A 19866-nucleotide genomic window follows, 5' to 3' on the forward strand; every position below is an offset into this window, starting at 1 on the left:
ACTAATGGTTTGATTTCAGAACCGTTTAAATTGACCCGTCCACTCGTCAAGGTTGTCCTTTATCACCAGGATTGTTTGCATTAGTGATCAAAGCGTTAGTGATCGAAGCGTTAGTGATCAAACCTTTGGCACAGTTGATAAGACAAAATATACAGATACAAGGTATGAAAGTTTTAGATGAGGAAAATAAAATTAATTTATTTGCCGATGATGTATTGGTGTATCTAACAAATCCAGCTCAATCATTTCTACATTTGAAAGAGTGTCTGATGCAATATGGATGTCTTTCTGGATATAAAGTTAATTGGGAAAAAAGTGAAATATTACCGGTGAGTGAAGGAGATTATTCAGCTTATAAGAATATTCTTAATTTGAAATGGACAGATCGAATTAAGTATTTGGGTATAATTTTGGATGTTAATTATCAATCTTTATATAAATTAAATTATGTTCTGTTAATAAAAAAATTAAAACTGATTTGATTAAATAGAAAGATTTACCTATTAATTTATTGGGTAGAATAAATACAGCATCGACAGCATCGAGTCCACGCTGCTGAAGATCCAGCTGCGCTGGATGGGTCACGTCTCCAGAATGGAGGACCATCGCCTTCCCAAGATCGTGTTATATGGCGAGCTCTCCACTGGCCACCGTGACAGAGGTGCACCAAAGAAAAGGTACAAGGACTGCCTAAAGAAATCTCTTAGTGCCTGCCACATTGACCACCGCCAGTGGGCTGATAACGCCTCAAACCGTGCATCTTGGCGCCTCACAGTTTGGCGGGCAGCAACCTCCTTTGAAGAAGACCGCAGAGCCCACCTCACTGACAAAAGGCAAAGGAGGAAAAACCCAACACCCAACCCCAACCAACCAATTTTCCCTTGCAACCGCTGCAATCGTGTCTGCCTGTCCCGCATCGGACTTGTCAGCCACAAACGAGCCTGCAGCTGACGTGGTCTTTTTACCCCCTCCATAAATCTTCGTCCGCGAAGCCAAGCCAAAGAGAATAAATACAATTAAGATGAATATTTTTCCACGTATGTAATATTTATTTTAATCTATTCTGTATTTACTTGATAATATTTTTTTTAGAGATTTGAATAAAATGGTTAGGGAGTTTTGATGGAGAGGTAAATTTTCAAGAGTGGCCTTGAACAAATTAACTTGGAAATATGAATTAGGGGGACTATGTTTACCACATTTTCAAAATTATTATGAAGCAGCCCAACTTAAATTTATTAGTTCATTGATGGATTTGGATCGGCCCCCTAGTTGGGCAAAAATTGAGATGGCAAATATCTCTGAATTTGAAATACATCAATTTTTGTTTAGATGGAATGTAAGTTTGTTACAGCAACATAATGTGCCTATATTAAAACATTTAATGAAGTTATGGACAAAGAAAAAGAAAATGATAGGTTCTAGTGGTGAATTTTCTGCCTTGACTCCATTTTATAATAATCAACATTTCTTTCTCAATACATAATCGAAGTTTATTACATTGGAGATTTAAAGGTGTGGCAAATTTGGGAGATTGTTTTAAAGAAGGTAAATTTTTATCTTTTGATCAGATTTGGTATTGATAAGAACTCTTTGTTTCTTTATTATCAAATTTGATCTTTGGTAAAACATGTGTTTGGTAGAGATATGATTTTACCTGAAATGACTAAATTTGAGACTTTTCTTATGAAGGTACCAGAGACTGATAAACGCACGTTATGCAATGATTAATTATATTTTTTTACATCAATTATACTTAATACCTGAAAAACTAAAAAAGTATGGTTTTCATGAATCAGATTTGTGTTTTAGATGTGGTAACTCTATTGGAACTTTTTTTTCATGCGGTTTGGTCATGTATATAGAGATATATATATCTCTATAGATATATATATATATATATATATATATATATATCTATAGAGATATATACATACACAATCTTTTTGGAAGAAAGTACAATTGTTTCTAGAATACCTGTATAAGATTAAAATACCTTTAGATCCGAGAGTATTTTTATTGGGTAGTTTGCAACCTCTGAAAGGCTTGGGGTTAGATCAATTTCAACTTGCTTTTGTATATTTAGCTTTATCTGTAGCGAAAAAATGTATTGCTAGTACGTGGAAAGATACGAATATGATTGATATTAATAGATGGCATAATTATGAAATATTGTTTAATAATGGAAAAAATTACATATGTTTCACATGATAATTATAGTTTCTTTATTAATAAGTGGTTGTTATATTCAGAATATTTACATTGATTAGATCTTAATATGTATGCTTAATTTTTCTTTAATATATATTTTTCTCTTTATGGCTCTCCTTAGGAGAGATGGTTGAAACGGGGGGGGTGGGTTCCTTTTTTTCTCTTCTTTTCTTTTATATATATATATATATATATATATTATAACGCCTCAAACCGTGCACCTTGGCGCCTCACAGTTTGGCGGGCAGCAACCTCCTTTGAAGAAGACCGCAGAGCCCACCTCACTGACAAAAGGCAAAGGAGGAAAAACCCAACACCCAACCCCAACCAACCAATTTTCCCCTGCAACCGCTGCAACCGTGTCTGCCTGTCCCGCATCAGACTTGTCAGCCACAAACGAGCCTGCAGCTGACGTGGACTTTTACCCCCTCCATAAATCTTCGTCCGCGAAGCCAAGCCAAAGAAAAAAAAAAAAATATATATATATATATATATATATGTTATGTTCATGTTTAGTTTATTGTTATATGTTACTTAGTATCTGTATTTTGAACGAATAAATAAAGTTTAAAAAAAAGAATATACACAGTGTCATTTTCTCCCCTTTTCCCCCCTCCCTTTCACCCCCTCCCTACCCACTAAACGTTCAACATATACAATACAATAAACCCATTAAACAATGTCATCACACAATGAAAATAAACAAGAAAATTGTGTCTTCTACTTTTACATACTGGGTCAGTTAATTTCGTCTTCTTCTCCTTCTCTCATTTTAGGGGGGGGTGGAGGTCCGCGGTAGACCCTCTCTGTTGTGTTCCATGTATGGTTCCCAAATTTGTTCCAATAATGTGACTTTATTTTTTAAATTATACGTTATTTTTTCCAATGGAATAGATTTATTCATTTTTATGTACCATTGCTGTACTCTCAGGCTCTCCTCTGATTTCCAGGTTGACATTATTAATTTTTTTGCTACAACCAAGGCTATCATAATAAATCTTTTTTTGTGCTTCATCCAGTTTGAGGCCTAATTCTAGCTAGATAAAATAGGGGAGAAGGTACCAGAACATATACTTTATAAGTGGGATGAAAAACTGGTGCAATAATAGAAGTTCACCAGTACTGCACCATCTGCTCAACATTTAGAAGAAGATTCATGTAGAAAGGAAAAAAAACAAATTACCAACTACCAAAATTATTATTGACGCAAGATCAACTAATCCCTTTCACAATAGATAACCTTTCCTTTAGAGAATGGGAGAGAAAAGGGATTAAAAGAATAGAAAATTCTTTTTTTGGGAAAAAATTTATTATCTTTTGAATAAATGAAGTACAAATATGGAATAACTCATGGTACAATGTTTGCATACCACCAACTGAAAACCTACTTGAAGGACAAATTGGGAAGCACACTGAGGTTACCAGAAGGAAGCAGTTTTGAATATGTGATTACAGACACAATGATAATTAAAAGATTTATAACAAACATGTACATCAAGCTGCAAGAGAAAGAGAACGAGGAAACAAGCTGTAAACCCAATGTACTCCCTGAAAAGTGCAAATATACCACTGGGGGTACATGTACCCCAGGTTGGGAACCCCTGTCTTAGAAAGAGTGCATATGCGTGTAAAGCCTTTGTATTGTTGACCAAGAAAGAATCTTGTCTATGTGGGCTCTTGAGATTTGATGTTCATTGCCAAAATGATGATGTAATAATTTTTTTGCCATTTTAAAACCTTGATCTGGATTCATATATTGACAACTTTTGACTAACTCCTTTACCTGTTGTCCAGTATACTGTTACAGGTAATACAGATGATTTTTAGCATTTTTAGTATTACTTTCAATGTGATGTTCAAAGGATTTCATGAACGTCAGATATGGTATGGATCTCCATTAAAATTTGGAATTTCCTTCTTAAGTAAATCATATGAACCTCGTTGCTGCATTAACATAGCAGAAATTTCACTTTGTTTTGCTATGAATTGATATTATTTAGTCTTGTCCACATGGCTTGCAACTGGTTGTCATGTTGTGAATGGAGCATAAGGAACTTGAACTGGTGCCACAGGTGTAGGACCTTGAGTTGTAAGTGATGGCATTGATGGGGATCCTTGGTATGTAAGTGACGGCATTGGTGGAGATCCTTGACTTGTCCCTGGTTCTTCAGCAACTCGAAGAGACATCATAGTTGAGGATGATCAACTCACATGGTTGAACTTTTTTGAAATACTTTTTTCAGGAAGATTCATATATTGAGTGCTTGGAAGAGATTGAATGTCACTAGCTCTTTCCACAGAGTTGGTTATTGTCTTTTGAGCCCTTGCAGCACCACCTGTGGCTCCTTGCTCGAGTCGACTCGTTTCCTGTGGCTGCGGTACCCATTGATCTGCTGGAATGTTAGGTGCTAGCCCTTTGGGTACTTTACTTTGAGTGAAAGATCTTTCAGAAGCCTGAGCTAATGCTTTTGCTTTGGCCATCTTCATAGCATATTGTTCCTCAAGATCTAGTCATTTCTTTTCTCTCTTAATATTTTTTGCTCTTCACTAGCCATTCTTCATTTCAGCTTCTTGCCTTAATTGCTGATTCTTCATTTCAGCTTCCATATGTTCGAAAGCACATTTTTTTTCCAACCACTCATGTTGTGTACGGATAGTCTGCTTGCACCTTAGCAAGCATAGCTGATATGCCTGAAGCACACAAACCTGTACTTGCTCTAGATAACTATGAAGATCTTCCTACACTCATAACCTTGAAAATACTATAATCAGGATTCACATCTGAACTTTCAGAAACCGCTGATTGAGGATCTATCTTCAACATTTCATTTGGTACAGCACCAGTGGGGCTTTGCAATGCACATTCATTTGTTTCAATTCCACTAAGTCAGCCAATAAGGCCTGCAGTGCCTTGATTGTGTCCTCTTCTTGCTTGATAGTTGAAGCCATTTCTTCAATGGTGGCTGGCTCAACTCTCCTGCCAAGCGCTGTTGATCAGCTTGCTGGCTCAACTCACAACCAAACAGCTCTTTGAGAGGAGCTGTTTGCTTAAGGTCTTTAGCCTGATGAGACTTCTCCATCTTGGATTCTTCACCCTGCACCCTTCTCCTGGCTTATCCTGGTTCCTGGGAACTGTAAACAAATTTGTATCTTGTGTGGTCCCTTTAAGAGGATTTATCTGCTTGTCTTGGATCTGTGAATATGCACACAAGCTTTCTTTATCAGGTGTTTTTATAACTTTTCAAAGCATTCTTCTGGGCTTCCTCCCAGATTCTGCAAACCAGAGCTCTATCTTATCTCTCCAAGGTTACAGGTGTCTGGCCAGACCATAGTTCAATTTCAAACTGCACAATCAGACATGTTCTCATAGAGGCTTCTGGAATATTTTAACAGAAAACTGGACTCCTTGTTAAAGCTTAAATGCTCCTTGATTTTAATTCAAGTTGAATTCTTTCAGACAAATTTAACGAGCCTTTCTTCCAAACAAAGTTCATAATTATAACTTTTCTTTGAATCTAAGTATAGATGACACTTTCCAAGTTCTAGTATTTCCCAATTTCAAAAACGTGTCATCTTCAAGGAAACATGAGCGACAATATTCTGAATTACTACCTTATTAATCCAATAAACAAACATTGTAGTTGCATCTTTATTGCTTTAATTTGTTGATAAAATGGATAAACATTTTGCATAACTTCGCAATGAGATTTTCATGATGATGGCTAAACAAAGCATACTGTATAACAATATAACAATACTCAACTTTAAACAGATACAAGAAGAAATATACAAAATAAGACAAATTAAGATGAAATAAGATGAATTCAAAGAAAAGTATTTCAAGCTTATGTCTCCTTCATAATTCTTCGAAGAATGAGATGCAAGCTCTTGGTCCGCTCGGATATTATGACATATGACATCATAGTCACTATGGTAAAACGCTTTTCTGTATTTCTTTAACCCCCCCCCCCTCCTCCCACCTTCTGTCATCTTCTTTCCATTCTGTCTTCTTTCACACAAGCATGATAAATTCTTGCCTTTTCCTTATCATACTCAATTAACACCTTTTGTTGGTCTGGGTTTCTTCCCCATTGTCTGAATTCTGACACTTTGAGATTTCCTTCTTCTGGCTTATTCTGCTTATTCCTTGAAGGGGTCAGGTCCAAAACATCAGCAATATATCTTTGTCTCCTATAGATGCTGAAAAGACCATCTGAGTTCCTCCAGCATTTTGATTTGTTTTTATTGTCTTTTCTGTATGCTTAAGATGGTATGCGAGTTGAAACAAAAAGTTTGAAAACCACCGCTGTTGACTGCGGTTCTTCCCCTCAGCACCCTTGTGTTGGCTGCAGCACGTACTCCTGCAGTCTGGAGTACACCAGTTGGCAGCATTCCCACACCAACATCTGCTGAAAGATCAACAGGTTTCAGGCAGATCAAAGTGCGTCTTTCACCGAACAAGACCATCAGTTCTGGATCGTTTGGCTCTATGCTGAGTCCCCGGGAACAGCCTGTAGATCAGAGAGTCCTGTGTCACGCTGCTACTGGGGATGAACCATGACAAAGACCCTTACATCCTTATCCACACACTCTTAGTGAATTGAGATTCAGCAAATAGGTGGGTGACTGTCTCCACTCCACAGCAGTCAGGAGATCCCATGCACGAATCATAAAGGCTTTGACAAGCTAGATGCAGAGGGGTAATGACCAGGAAGTCGAGGTCCCTGCAGAATTAGGAGAGGTAATTTACAGCTACCCTCCCCTACCCCACCCTGATCCAGTTTCACTGTTTCCATCTGTCCTTTACCTGTTTCAATTCCACTTTTCCTCAAATTCCACAACTGCCCTTACCTCTGCCTCTATTTATTACTTATAATCTGCGAGATAAATATCATGCTTTTTGGAAAGTATGGAGCCCATATTTAGAACATTTTGGTTTGTATGTGTAGTGAATCTCTGCTGAGCTGTCAGTCTCCCTCTTGCCAAGCCTTGCCTTACCGACATTGGCCGGGTATTATCTCTACCATTAAAGACACTCCCCTTGGGTATAACTGTGTATGCACCCATTGTATTTCATTATTGTACCATTAGTTTCTGCTAATAAAATTGAAGTCCCAGTTAATGAAGTAGACAAAGGCGATGTGGTCAAACAATAATCATGGCTTTTATATATACATGTATACTTTTTTAAAAATAATTTACAATTGAATGTAATTATATTGTGCTTAAGTATTTTTATTAAAAAAACCTCTGCTTCTACCTCCTTTATTTGTCCAAAATCCTATCACCTCATGGCCCTCCCAACAACTCCCGCCCCACCTCCCTTTTATATTTGCGACCACTCCTTCCCAATTTAGTCTTGGACACAGTTCCGACCTGACTGCCTAATCCACCGGGTCTCTCCAGCTTCTCAGTTTCTCTTTGTTCTTCTGTTTATCTTTCTCAAAATTATAAATGCTCAAGGAATTTCACTCATCAAAATAATAGGAATTTAAAGCAATAATTTTTGGTGTTTACAGAACATTAAACATATGGTGAAATCAACATATTGCAAGCAATAGAGAACAGATTCTGCCTGATAATCTGCATGGTTACTCATTATAATTATTCACCGTACTTGCAGATTTAACAGCAATCAATGTTATTTTTCTCTTTGACTGAGTGATCAGACAAGTATTTAGTTGGAGATAATGTTTTGAATACTTCAGGTATCAAGGGACTTGAGCTGATATAGGTCAAATGGGTAGCGTCATGCAGACAGATAGTGTGGGATTTGAACCCTTGTCCCGATCGCTGGGGCTGTATAGATCTATGGTGGATACTGCGAACACCACACAAAGAATACTTGAGCTCGACTGTTAAGCTAACTTTGCTTTTCACTAGCAATGGAAGCAGATAATTTCAGCTTGAATATATAGGCACCACAAGCAAAAGTCAAATGTTAACACAAAAAAATTACATTTCAGTACATTTCTGGTTATCCACAAAGCTTGGGACTGGATATTTTTTGGTTAACTGGATATTTCGGATAACTGAATAATGGCTTTAAGCAGTCCTGTAGCATCAGAATACTTGTATCGGCCATTGCCGATCCCACTTCTGTTGCTAATCCTGCCCGGGAATCTGAGGTCTCTGCTCCTGCCGCCATCATCAATCCCTAACACCTCCCCACCCCCATCAGCGATCCTACCCATGAGGCCACTCTCCTTGATGATGCCGGGACAACAGAGAATCAAGTAATAGAGGGTAAAGAAGAAATGGAGAGAAGGGAGGGAGTTACCTGAAATGAGGACAATCTCCTCATGCGCTGCATGACCCACCGACTTCCTCCATTCGCTCACTGATGGCTTGAGATTCCAGTCTGCTTCTCTGAGCCAGCATACAACTGTTCAGTGTGTCCTCGCAGCTGGTTTTAAGCTCTGTTGTTACCAAACTAGCACTAACAGTTCATCAGAGCCCTATGTGAGCAAGTCGGGTGACATTTTTTTTCAACCTGTGGTGTCATGTTGCCACCGAAAATAAGTTTGGAGAACTACGATTTTCGGTTAGCTGATTTTTTGATAATCGGAAACATACTGTATTAGCTTTCTTCTATAATTTGTTCATCTTGATAACCACATCAACAACTTTATTTGTTTATTTTGGTCCACAAGTCTGTGCTGCTCAATTTAAACCCAATTAACCTACACCTACATCTCTTGGTGCCTGCCACATTGACCACCGCCAGTGGGCTGATATTGCCTCAAACCATGCATCTTGGCGCCTCACAGTTCGGCGGGCAGCAACCTCCTTTGAAGAAGACCGCAGAGCCCACCTCACTGACAAAAGACAAAGGAGGAAATACCCAACACCCAACCCCAACCAACCAATTTTCCCTTGCAACCGCTGCAACCGTGTCTGCCTGTCCCGCATCGGACTTGTCAGTTTCCAACGAGCCTGCAGCTGACGTGGACATTACCCCTCCATAAATCTTCGACTGTGAAGCCAAGCCAAAGAAGAACCTACACCCCAGTAAATTTCGAAGAGGAGGAGGAATCCGGAGCCCCTGGAGAAAACCCATGCAGACAGACAGTGTGGGATTTGAACCCTTGTCCCGATCGCTGGGGCTGTATAGGCATTGAGCTAACTGCTATGCCAACCATGCCATTCATATATAGCCCTTATTTCTGAATTGTATTAACATTTTGTAATGTCTTAACATTTTTGCTTTCATTAGGGATGCTTTTCAGTTTTTATTAGTTTTCAGTTGAAATGAGTTATCTGGAATTCAAGCAAGAGGACAAAAAAAGAGAAAAAATACGCAAGTTAAAAATTGGTGCACCTTGCCGTTAGTTCTCCATTAAGGTTTCTTACAATCTCTGTTTCCAGAACTGATGGAAGATTATAATTCAAAACCCTAACATAATTTCCCCTCCACAGTTGCTGGGTATTTCAAGCATTTTATTTATTTCTGATTTCCAGAATCAGAGGCAGCTTTTCAAAGAAAATAACTTAACTAATGAATAAAACAGTGGTTTGTAAATATAATCAACTTTATTTTGTAGCAAAATATTTTGTATTTTGTAAAAAATTAAAAATAACCTCCTCCACTGCTTTTAATAAATACACATATCAAATAGAAAATGTGTACAATAGGCTTACTGTCTCAAGGACTTAGGAACTTAGCCTCATTTGGAAAGACCATCTAATAGGATGGTCATTATGGAGCAACAAGAAGGAACATTCCATTGTTGGCATACACCAAAAGTGAAGGCAGCACCATTACAAAGCTCAGCGGCATCAGAGAACTGAACGGTACTTGCATGCAAACATAATCCAAACTGCACAGGCAGACTCAGGGTACGGATACACTCGTACTCGCACAGCAAGTCGAACCTGGTCCCCTCGGCAGCAAACTATCTCTTCACAGAATGGAGACCTAAAACGGAAAGGGAAATAAAAGAAAGATTAGAATGACTCAGTGGGTAGTATTTTTACTTCCGTCAACCTGGGTTCAAGCTAATATTTTGTAGACTGGAGTACAAAATCTAAATTGGTGCTTCAATCCAATTTCAAATGAAATGTTAAACAAATCTGTCACCCTTCTGAGAGAGATGCAACAGATTGTATATGATTTCAGAGCTCTTCAAGATATTTGGACCAATATTTACTTTTAACCCAGTGGTTCTCAACCTTTTTCTCTCCACTCACAACCCACTTTAAGTAATCCCTATGCCATCGGTGGTCTGTGATTTGTAAGGGATTGCTTAAGGTGGGATGTGAGTGGGAAGGGAAAGTTAAGAATAACTGTTCTAGACCCAATTGTTTCTGAAATATTTTGCTTGAGAAAAATTGTCATTGGCCCATTTCCTTTGAAGTTATGAAACCGTGCACATAACAAGTCAAAGAGGTACGATTAAAACAGGGGTTTTCAAACTTTTTCTTTTCCCCCATATACCACCTTAAGTAATCCCTAATTAATCACATAGCACCTATGGCATATGTGGTATGTGAGTGTAAAGAAAAAGACTGAGAACCACTGGTCTAACCAACATATATTACCTGGTAGTTATCTCACTTATACACGAGCAACAATCTTAGCGAATGGTAGAGGAGGTTTAAAGGACCAGATGGATACTCCTGCCCCTATTTCCCGTGCTCTTATAGCAAATAATTTAAAAGGCTCCATCCCTTAAACATAGTGTAATAATTATTTATATGTTGTGTGCCAGTGATGTTCTTCTCAAAAGTATCATTTAATGTGGAAACAGACCCTTCGGCCCAACTTAACCACTCCAGCCACAATGTCCCACCCACCTGTGTTTCGCCCATATCTCTCCAAACTCATTCTATCCATATTTCCTTCCAATTTTTTTCTTAAACATTAAAACAGTACCTGTCTTAACCACCAACTCTGCCAGCCTATTCTATACACCCACCATCGTCTATGTAAAAACACCCTCAGGTTTCTGTCAAATCTCTCTCCCATCACCTTAAACCCATGTCCTCCAGTTACCGATTCCCCTATTCTCGGGAAAAGACTCTCTGCATTCATCCAAGATTTTGCTTAAAGAGATTAGACTTGGCAGTGGGCCCAAAGAATGTACTGATCTTCAGACAACACTGCCACAGTTTGGAAATAGCTTCCAGTTCACAGTTTATCAAATGGATTGAACTGAATTGGATTGATTAAATATCCTAAGGATGGTCATGCGAACTACTATTTTTAGAATTTCTAAATAAGTAACTGTTGTACCAGTTTAGAAGCATATTTTTTAAAATGTCACCATTTTCTTTCCAATTTTATTCATTCATTTGCAGACAAATTGAAGAGACACTTGGGAAAAAAAACGGCAGCGCCGCCGGAGCTGCTGTAACGGCAGGACTGCTACTGGTGCAGCCCTGCAGAAAGCGGGGAGCAAATTCTCAGCACTCCCCCACGGGGGTCAAACCAACTGCTGTCGGTCTGTACAGGTTTTAAACAGCCCGTTAAATGAGCTGATGATGGTTTATTATTAAATCCTGTGACTTTGGGGTCTGGACCCCAGATGGCGGTGCCTTTAATTGGCAGTAGCCTCGAGGGGTTGCAGACTCCGGGAAAGCAAGAGGACTGGAGCAGGGCACCATAAAACCCCATTTTAGAAGGAGAAGCAGAGGGGACAACCTTTGGGATGGCAGCCACGGCAGCGGAACAGTGAGGGGCTCTGAGACAGAAGAACCCAAAGGTGGCAGGTTTTTGGTGACTCAAGGCAAGGAACCCACTGTGGGTTGCTGCCATCTGTGGTCAAAGGCCTCACGCCAGGCTGTGGGCTCAGGTTGCTCATGGTTTGGACTGAAGGCTTTGTGGCTGAGGGAGCACTAGAGGTGAAGCCATGGACATTCAGCAACTCTGAGGGGACGCTCTTTTGCTTCTCTTTCTCTGCCTGTATGGGGTGCTGGGCAATTTTTGCTGATAGTGAATTTTTGTCTGCCTTATGATAGACTAAAGGAAATTTGGTGTAATATCACATTTTATGTTTTCTTACATGACAATAAAATAATCTTGGATCTTGAAAAAGGTTCCAATTCAAATATCTGTTCATTTCTCTCCATGCATGCTGCCTGAATAGGATTCCTCCAGCTTCTCATTGCTTGCTCAAGATTCCAGCATGTACAGTTAATAGAACATTACAGAACAGTACAGGCCCTTCTGTCCTTGATGATGTGTTGATCTATCTACAATACAAACTAAACCTTCCCTACCTCACACCCATGACTCTCAATTTTTCTTGCATCCATGTGCCTGTCTAAAGAGTATTTTAAATGTCCCTATTGTACCAGCCTCCATCTCCATTCCTTGAATTGCATTTCAGGTACCCACTATTGTGTTTTAAAAAAACTTACTTCTGACGACTCCCCAAACGTTCCTTCCCTCACCTTGGTGTTTGCTTGTCTCGCCTCCGGAAAAAGTTGCTGGTTCTCCACCCAATCTATGCCTATCATAATTTTGAAGACCTGTATTAAGTCACTTCTCTTCCTTCTTTGCTCCAAAGGGAATGGCCTTAGCTCTGTTAAACTTGCCTCATAAAACACGTACATGTGTTTCTATGAATTTATATTATTGGACAATCATTTGGTAATTTTTTTGCAATCAGATCAGATCAGCCCAAGAGCACTTTAAACAACCTGTTCCCAAAAGAGGCCACTTGTTCAAGATAGCAATCAAATAAATGGGCTAAAGTATGTAAATAATTAAGCGAGCAAAGGAATCTAATATTGTCAGCCACAAGAAACCAGGTTTTGAGTGAACATTTGAGGCATCACAATAAATTTTAACACTTTCATCTTGTGTGTGATGATACAATGTGTAAGTACCCTACAGATCCTGGCAGATTCTGTACCTCAACTTGACTTTCTTTCTCAATCCTTTTATTCTGTGACGCCCTATGTTCCAAAAAAATCTCAGAAATGAAAATGCTCAATGAATTGGCATTCACATCCCTCTGCATTTGAAAATTCCAATGATTAACAACCTCCATCCTCGAGTAAAGGCATTTAAGCTCATCTGTCCTAAATGGCCAATTCTTTATCCTGCCTGATTCTATACCTTCAAGTTCCAGGCTCTCCAGAGTGGTGAAATTATCTCTCTGCGTCTATCTGGGAAATATTTTCAGAACCTTGTGTTTTCATAATGACATGGAGGATATGAGGATATTCTTCAAAACTGAAGTAGTGGAGCGCGTCAAGAACTTAAAATTAATTTATGGACGTGAGTGTTATGGAACATGTATGGGTGTGACGTCAGATAACAGCTTTGTATTGTGGGACACAGTAGAACCATTTTAGATTAAATAAAGAACACAAAGGATTAACCACATCTCATGTGAGTGTCTTCTACAGTGGGATGAGGATGGGATTAAAATAAATGTTATCCTGTAGTCGCCCACGCACGGAGATGCGGACTGGCCCACAAAATGACTGACAAATGCAGCAACTGCACGGACCTGGGGTGGGAGGGGGGGGCGGGTAACACCGGCTGTTGTCCCAGGTGACCTCCTGCATGGCGGAAAGACGAGAAACTATGCTGGGAGAGCTGGCCAATCCCAAGCTGGCGCTCTGATGACACAGGACCCTGATGTCAGCACCAAGGGCCCACATAAACATGACAGCTAGGTTAATAAACCAGTTTCAACTTTAAGGCTTTGGTGTGCATGCCATTCTTCTCCACATCCATGCAGTGTAAACACTACAATCCCATACTCCATATGTTGAGGGGGTGGGGGGGGGAAAGAAAAGATTTTAAACTGAAACTAAAATGACCTTGAGCTGCCGAAGCCCATTCATAGTGAAACAAAGGAGAAGCCAAAAATGGCAGAAGGAAGTTTAAAGAATGCAAGGAATCAAAAAACTAGGATGAGTATGTTGAAAGATTCAATTTGTTCTGTACCGCCAAGGGAATAAGAGATACAGAGGGCAATTTAAGAAAATGGGCAATATTTCTAAGTGAGGTGGGAAACAGAACATAGCCTGATACAATCCCTAGCGGTGCCCGCAAGCCCAGATTCTATGTTGTATACTGCTGTGTGTGTCTAGTGGGAGGAAATCTTACCTCAATAGTAATGATAGAAAGATACCAGTTTTGACTAGAAAGCAGAAACCAGGTGAAACAGTGAACCAATATATGGCTGAATTTGAAAACCTGAGAGTTTGGAATATTCTTAAATGAAGCCTTAAAGGACATGTTGGTCATCGATTTGGCCGACCGCAACACTCAACAACAATTACTGAGTAAAAGATGATTAGACATTGACGTTGCATATGAAGTAGGCATTAAGCTTTGAAACGGCCAACCACAACCAGGGTATTATACATGAAGAGCAGCAGGAATATCAAATAAAGAAAATGGAGAGCCGAGAATGTAATTACTTTCTCCGCAGCGGAAACAGTCCAAATAACTGTTTCTTCAAAAAAACCAAATGTTACCTAGAGAGCACATGAAGTCCAGATGCCCAAAGAAAATGGAAAATGAGCAAAAAGATCACCCCAAGAAAGGAAATGATGTCGAGAAATAAAATGCAAGGTGAGGAACATCAAGGAGGAAGAGGAAAGTTCCGAAAAAAAAAATCGGAGCAATGACCCAAGTGGCTCTGAAAAGGACAAGGCGATGGAAGTATTGTATGTAAATAATGTGACAAATTACAATTCAGAAATCTTGATTCCTGTTAACATTAACGATGAACCAGTTAGGTTGGAACTGGACATTGGGACCATGGTGTCCTTAATGCCAGAGATCTTAAAAAGAGTATTTATTATCCAATCTCAAGGTAGGACAATCTGATATGGTGTTGAAAAGTCACCAGAGAGAAAAATCAAAGTATTGGGAAAATACAAGGTAGACATCGAGTACAAGGGACAGACATCTAAAAGATAACCTCTTTACATCATTGACACAAAGGGACCCGCTTTGTATGGAAGAGATGGGATGTCACTAATCTAATTGGATTGGAAGGATATTGGGGTAACAAAAAATGTAGAGACAGAGCAAGAACAAAAATTAAAACTGGAGCAAGTGCTCCAAAAGTACCAGATAGTATTTGGAAAAGACCTGGAGAAAATCCAGGCCAGACTGCACTTGAAACCAGAGGCCAACCCCAAATTCTTCAAACCAAGGATGGTTCTTTTTGCGATGAAGAAGGGAATCGAAGCTGGACTCAACAGACTGGAAAACGAAGGAATCATTGAGAAATTGCAGTACAGCAATTGGGCTACCCCAATAGTCCCTGTTAGAAAACCCAATGGTGAAATTCAAATTTGTGGTGACCATAAGGTCACCATTAATCAAGTTCTGGAAGTACCCCAAAATCCAATTCCCAGAATAGAAGACTTGTTTCAAGCATTGAATGGTGGTAAGAAGTTCGTGAAATTGGATTTATCACAAACATTTCAGCAAGTTGAATTGGATTCTGTTGAGAAAATGTGTGGCAATTAATACTCACTTAACATGGTTTTTGTATTCTAGAATGCCATATGGAATATAAGAAGCTCTGCGATATTTCAATCAATAATGGATGTTATTGCACGGAATAAATGTGGGATGTTACCTAGATGACATTATCATTACTGGTTGCAATGTTGCGGAGCACTTGGAAAATTTGGAAAAAATACTAACCCGACTGAAGGAAGCCAAGGTCAGACTACGTCAATGTGTGTTTATGGTACCCTCAGTATCATATTCGGGATTTACAATCAACAGTGAAGGAGTCTGGATAAACATAGCAGGTACCGAAGCTGTCCGCAGGGCACCTCGCCCCACAAATCAAGCAGAATTACAGTCATTTTAAGGTTTGGTGAACCATTATTTTTTTTTACATTTAAGAATTTTAAAACCACATCTACATTAAATGAATAAATTGAAAAAAATACAAACGTGGTATATATGTAAAAATGCAACCTAATCTCTCCCTCCATCCCCCAACCTACCCAACTTTACACAAAAAAAGAAAAACACCCTATGTCATTACATATAATATTGGAGTAAGGGATATCAGTGCAACGAGTTTTCAGAGAGTCCTTCAAATTTTCAAACCGACACATTATTAGTATGGGATCTATATTTTCAAAAGGAAATTATATTTATTACGTAAATTATGTTATTTTCTCAAGTGGAATACAAGAACACAATTCAGCATGCCATCTCTCCATTCTTAAATCTGTATTTGATTTCCAAGTAATGGTAATGCACTTTCTAGAAACTGCTTAAGCTAATTGTAAAAATTCAATTTGATACATAGCTAATTTTAATCTGTCTAATCATTTTAATGCCACCCAAAAGAAATAACATCAGATCTCATGAGAGTTTTATCTTTAATATTTTCTCCAAATTTTTTTTAACCTCTAACCAAAAAGGTTTTATTCTAGGACACTCCCAAGTAGAATGAAAAAAATGAACCAATCTGATACTATTAAATTCAACTTTAAAAATTTTGGGGGTGTTAAATATAATTGATGTGAACAATTATATTGAACCAATCAACATCTTACATTAATAATTTTCATCATACTATCCTTACAAAGTTGCTTCCAATAAATTTCATCTATTTGTGTACCTAAATCAACCTCCCATGTTAATCTTGATTTATGAATTCCTATTCTAGGAGCTGTTTTCTGAAGTAATTTATACACCTCTGAAATAAATTTTCTCATACCATCTTTAATTCAAATAATAATTTTAATTTATTTTGTTTAGATAATCTCAAAAGCTTTAACTTGATGATAACAAAATAAAATATTATTCGGGACATTAAATCTTTCCTTCATTCATTGAAAAGTAATAAATTCAGCTGCCTCAAAACAATCTTCTATTTTTTTATTCCCATTTGACTCCGTCCTCAAAAATTGATTATTCATAGAAAAAGGAAGTATATTTTGATATGAAGGTGTTCTACAAGAAATTAAACCCTTTCCACCTATTTTATTCCAGAATTCAATCAAATGCCTCAAAATAGGTGTATCTCTAATTCCTATTAATAATTTAGAATTCCATTTATAAATGAAATCCTGTATATGATCTTCACCTATTTAACTCAGCTCTATTTCATCCCAAGTTAAAGATTTCTCAAAATCAAACATTCCATTGAAAAATTTCAACTGGGCTACTTTTTAAAATTCTTACAATGAGGAAGTTGTAAACCTCCGAATTGAAACTTCCAAGTTAATTTCTCTAAATAAACTCTAGGCATCTTTCCTTTCCATAAAAACTTTCTAATACTTGAATTTTAAAATATTTTGAGGAATACCACAAGGAATTGACTGAAAAAGCTATCGAACCCTTGGAAAAATATTCACTTTTATACGTTTACTCTACCATTAATGTTATAGGTAAGTCATTCCATTTATTTAAATCTCCTTAATTTTAAATCATTATCAATTCTTATCCCCAAATATTTAATTCCATTTTCTGACCATTTAAATTGGATAAATTGTTTACACTGAATATAATCTCCTTTTTCCAAAGGCATAATTTCACTTTTGTCCCAATTAATTTTATAATCTGATATTTCACCATATTCTTTCAATCATATAAACAAAGAACACAAAGATTTATAGGATCTGTCATATAAATCAAAACATAATTAGCAAATGAATTAATCTTGTGTACCTCTGCACTAACTTTAATACTCTTAATACTAATATCCTATCTTATTAATTCTGCTAATGGTTCAATTGCTAAAACAAACAAAGCCATGGATAATGGACATCCTTATCTAGTTGATCTAGACAATGAAATAGCTGAAGAAATTTATCCAGTCATTATATAAAAATCTTTCTGCCAAGGTTGTAAAGTTTTAATCCAATTAATAAACAAAGATCCAAAACCAAATTTTTCTAACACCATAATCTATTCTAGCCTATCAAAAGCCTTCTCAGCATCTAAAGCTAATGCCACCACCAATTCCCCTTTCTTTTAAGATGTATGTATTGAACTAATCAATCTAACAATATTATCTGCAGAATGTCTTCCTTTAATGAATTAAACTGGATAAATAATTAGCCAATCCGTTTGCTCAGACTTTATCATATAATCAACATTTAATAATGATATTGGTCTGTCAGATTCTGTTTTTAATGGATCCCTATCCTTCTTAGGTATAACTGTTATAATCACATTCAAAAAAGATTCCAGTAGAGAATGGGTCTCATGTACCTGCTTCAATACCTCCATAAAAGGGAGGAATTAATGTCTTTAATTTTTTTGTAAAATTCTGGCAGAAAGCCATCCTCTCTGAGAGACTTAACAGATTGTAAAGAATTAAGGGCATTAATAATTTCCGTCACCATAAATGGTTCACCTAAATCTTTTTGATCTTGGAAATTTAAAGTAGGAACATTAATTTTATATAAAAATTCTGAATCTTATTTTCATCATTATCAGACTTGAAATATTAACTTGAAATAAAAATCTTTAAAAGAATCATTTATTTCTTGAGGTTTATATAACTTTTTTGAGTTCTTTTTAATAGCATTAATAGTTATTGAAGTTTGTTCAGATTTCAATTGCCAAGTTAAATATTTTTATTTCTTTCAATTATATAAAGTCTGCATCGAATTATAATAAAATTTCTTCTTTATAAATTCTCTTTTACACTTAAGATTTATTTTTCTTGTAAATCTTTTTCCAAATTCTCTATTTCTTTTTTTCAATTTATCTAAATCCTTAACATAATCTTTTTTAATTTTAACTGAAAACTTATTATTTGACCTCTTAAATAAGCCTTCAAGGTATCCCATAAAATAAATTTATTGGCCACTGAATATCTAAATATTCCTGGATTTGTCTTCTTATAAAATTACAAAAATCAACTTTTTTTAAACAATGAAGGACTAAATCTCTATCTATATAACATTTTTTCTTTTTCAGAAATTATACATGACATTAAAAGGGGTGAATGATCTGATAAAATCCTAGCTTTATATTTTCCTTGCATAACTCTTCCTTGTAAATTTGCTGACATTAAAAACATATCTATTCTCAAATAAAAATCATGACTGTAAGAATAAAAAGAATAATCTTTTTCTTCCAGATTTAATCTTGACCAAATATCAATCAAATTCAAATCCTTCATCAAATTCGAAATTCTTTTAGCAGTTTTAGTCTTAGTAACTGATTTTTGCGACTCATCTAAAATTGGATCTAAACAACAATTAAAATCTCTTCCAATTAAAACATTTTCAAGTGCTTCAGGAAAGTACATAAGACTCACTAATAAATTGGGTGCATAATTTCATGAGTTTCCACATTTCTGAATAAATTTGACAATCTACTATGACAAATCTCCCAGCATTATCTGTAACTACAAATTGCATATTAACAGGAACTTTCTTATCAAAATAATAACTCTGCTTGCTTTAGAATTAAACCAAGCTACCACGTGATCTACCCTTTCCCTTTTTAATTTTTGATGTTCCTTTTCAGTTAAATGTGTTTCTTGTAAAAAATCAATATCAACCATTAATTTTTTAATATAAGCCAATACCCTCTTCCTCTTAATTGTGTTATTAAATCCATTTATAGTAAAAGACACAAAATTTAATACATTATGACCTGTCATATTCAAATCTAAGAATCAAAGAACTCTCGCCACTCATTGCACTGGATCCCCGCTCCATAAACATATTCAAATAAATTTGACATCTCCA

At 36.9% G+C, this 19866-nt stretch overlaps 1 protein-coding gene across 2 annotated transcripts in view; it reads right to left on the reverse strand.

The window, feature by feature from the left end:
* Positions 1–9796: 9796 nt before the first annotated feature.
* The window catches only part of cep76 (centrosomal protein 76), a 119531-nt gene continuing 109461 nt past the window's right edge, over positions 9797–19866 (reverse strand). For both annotated transcript variants that reach the window (XM_069922454.1, XM_069922453.1), the window contains one exon: positions 9797–10129. In XM_069922454.1, coding sequence (XP_069778555.1) covers positions 9991–10129 — 139 coding nt within the window. In that variant the 3' untranslated portion in view covers positions 9797–9990. The remainder of the gene's footprint in view (positions 10130–19866) is intronic.

Source organism: Narcine bancroftii, chromosome 2 (assembly GCF_036971445.1).
Source record: "Narcine bancroftii isolate sNarBan1 chromosome 2, sNarBan1.hap1, whole genome shotgun sequence".
Lineage (NCBI taxonomy): Eukaryota > Metazoa > Chordata > Chondrichthyes > Torpediniformes > Narcinidae > Narcine > Narcine bancroftii.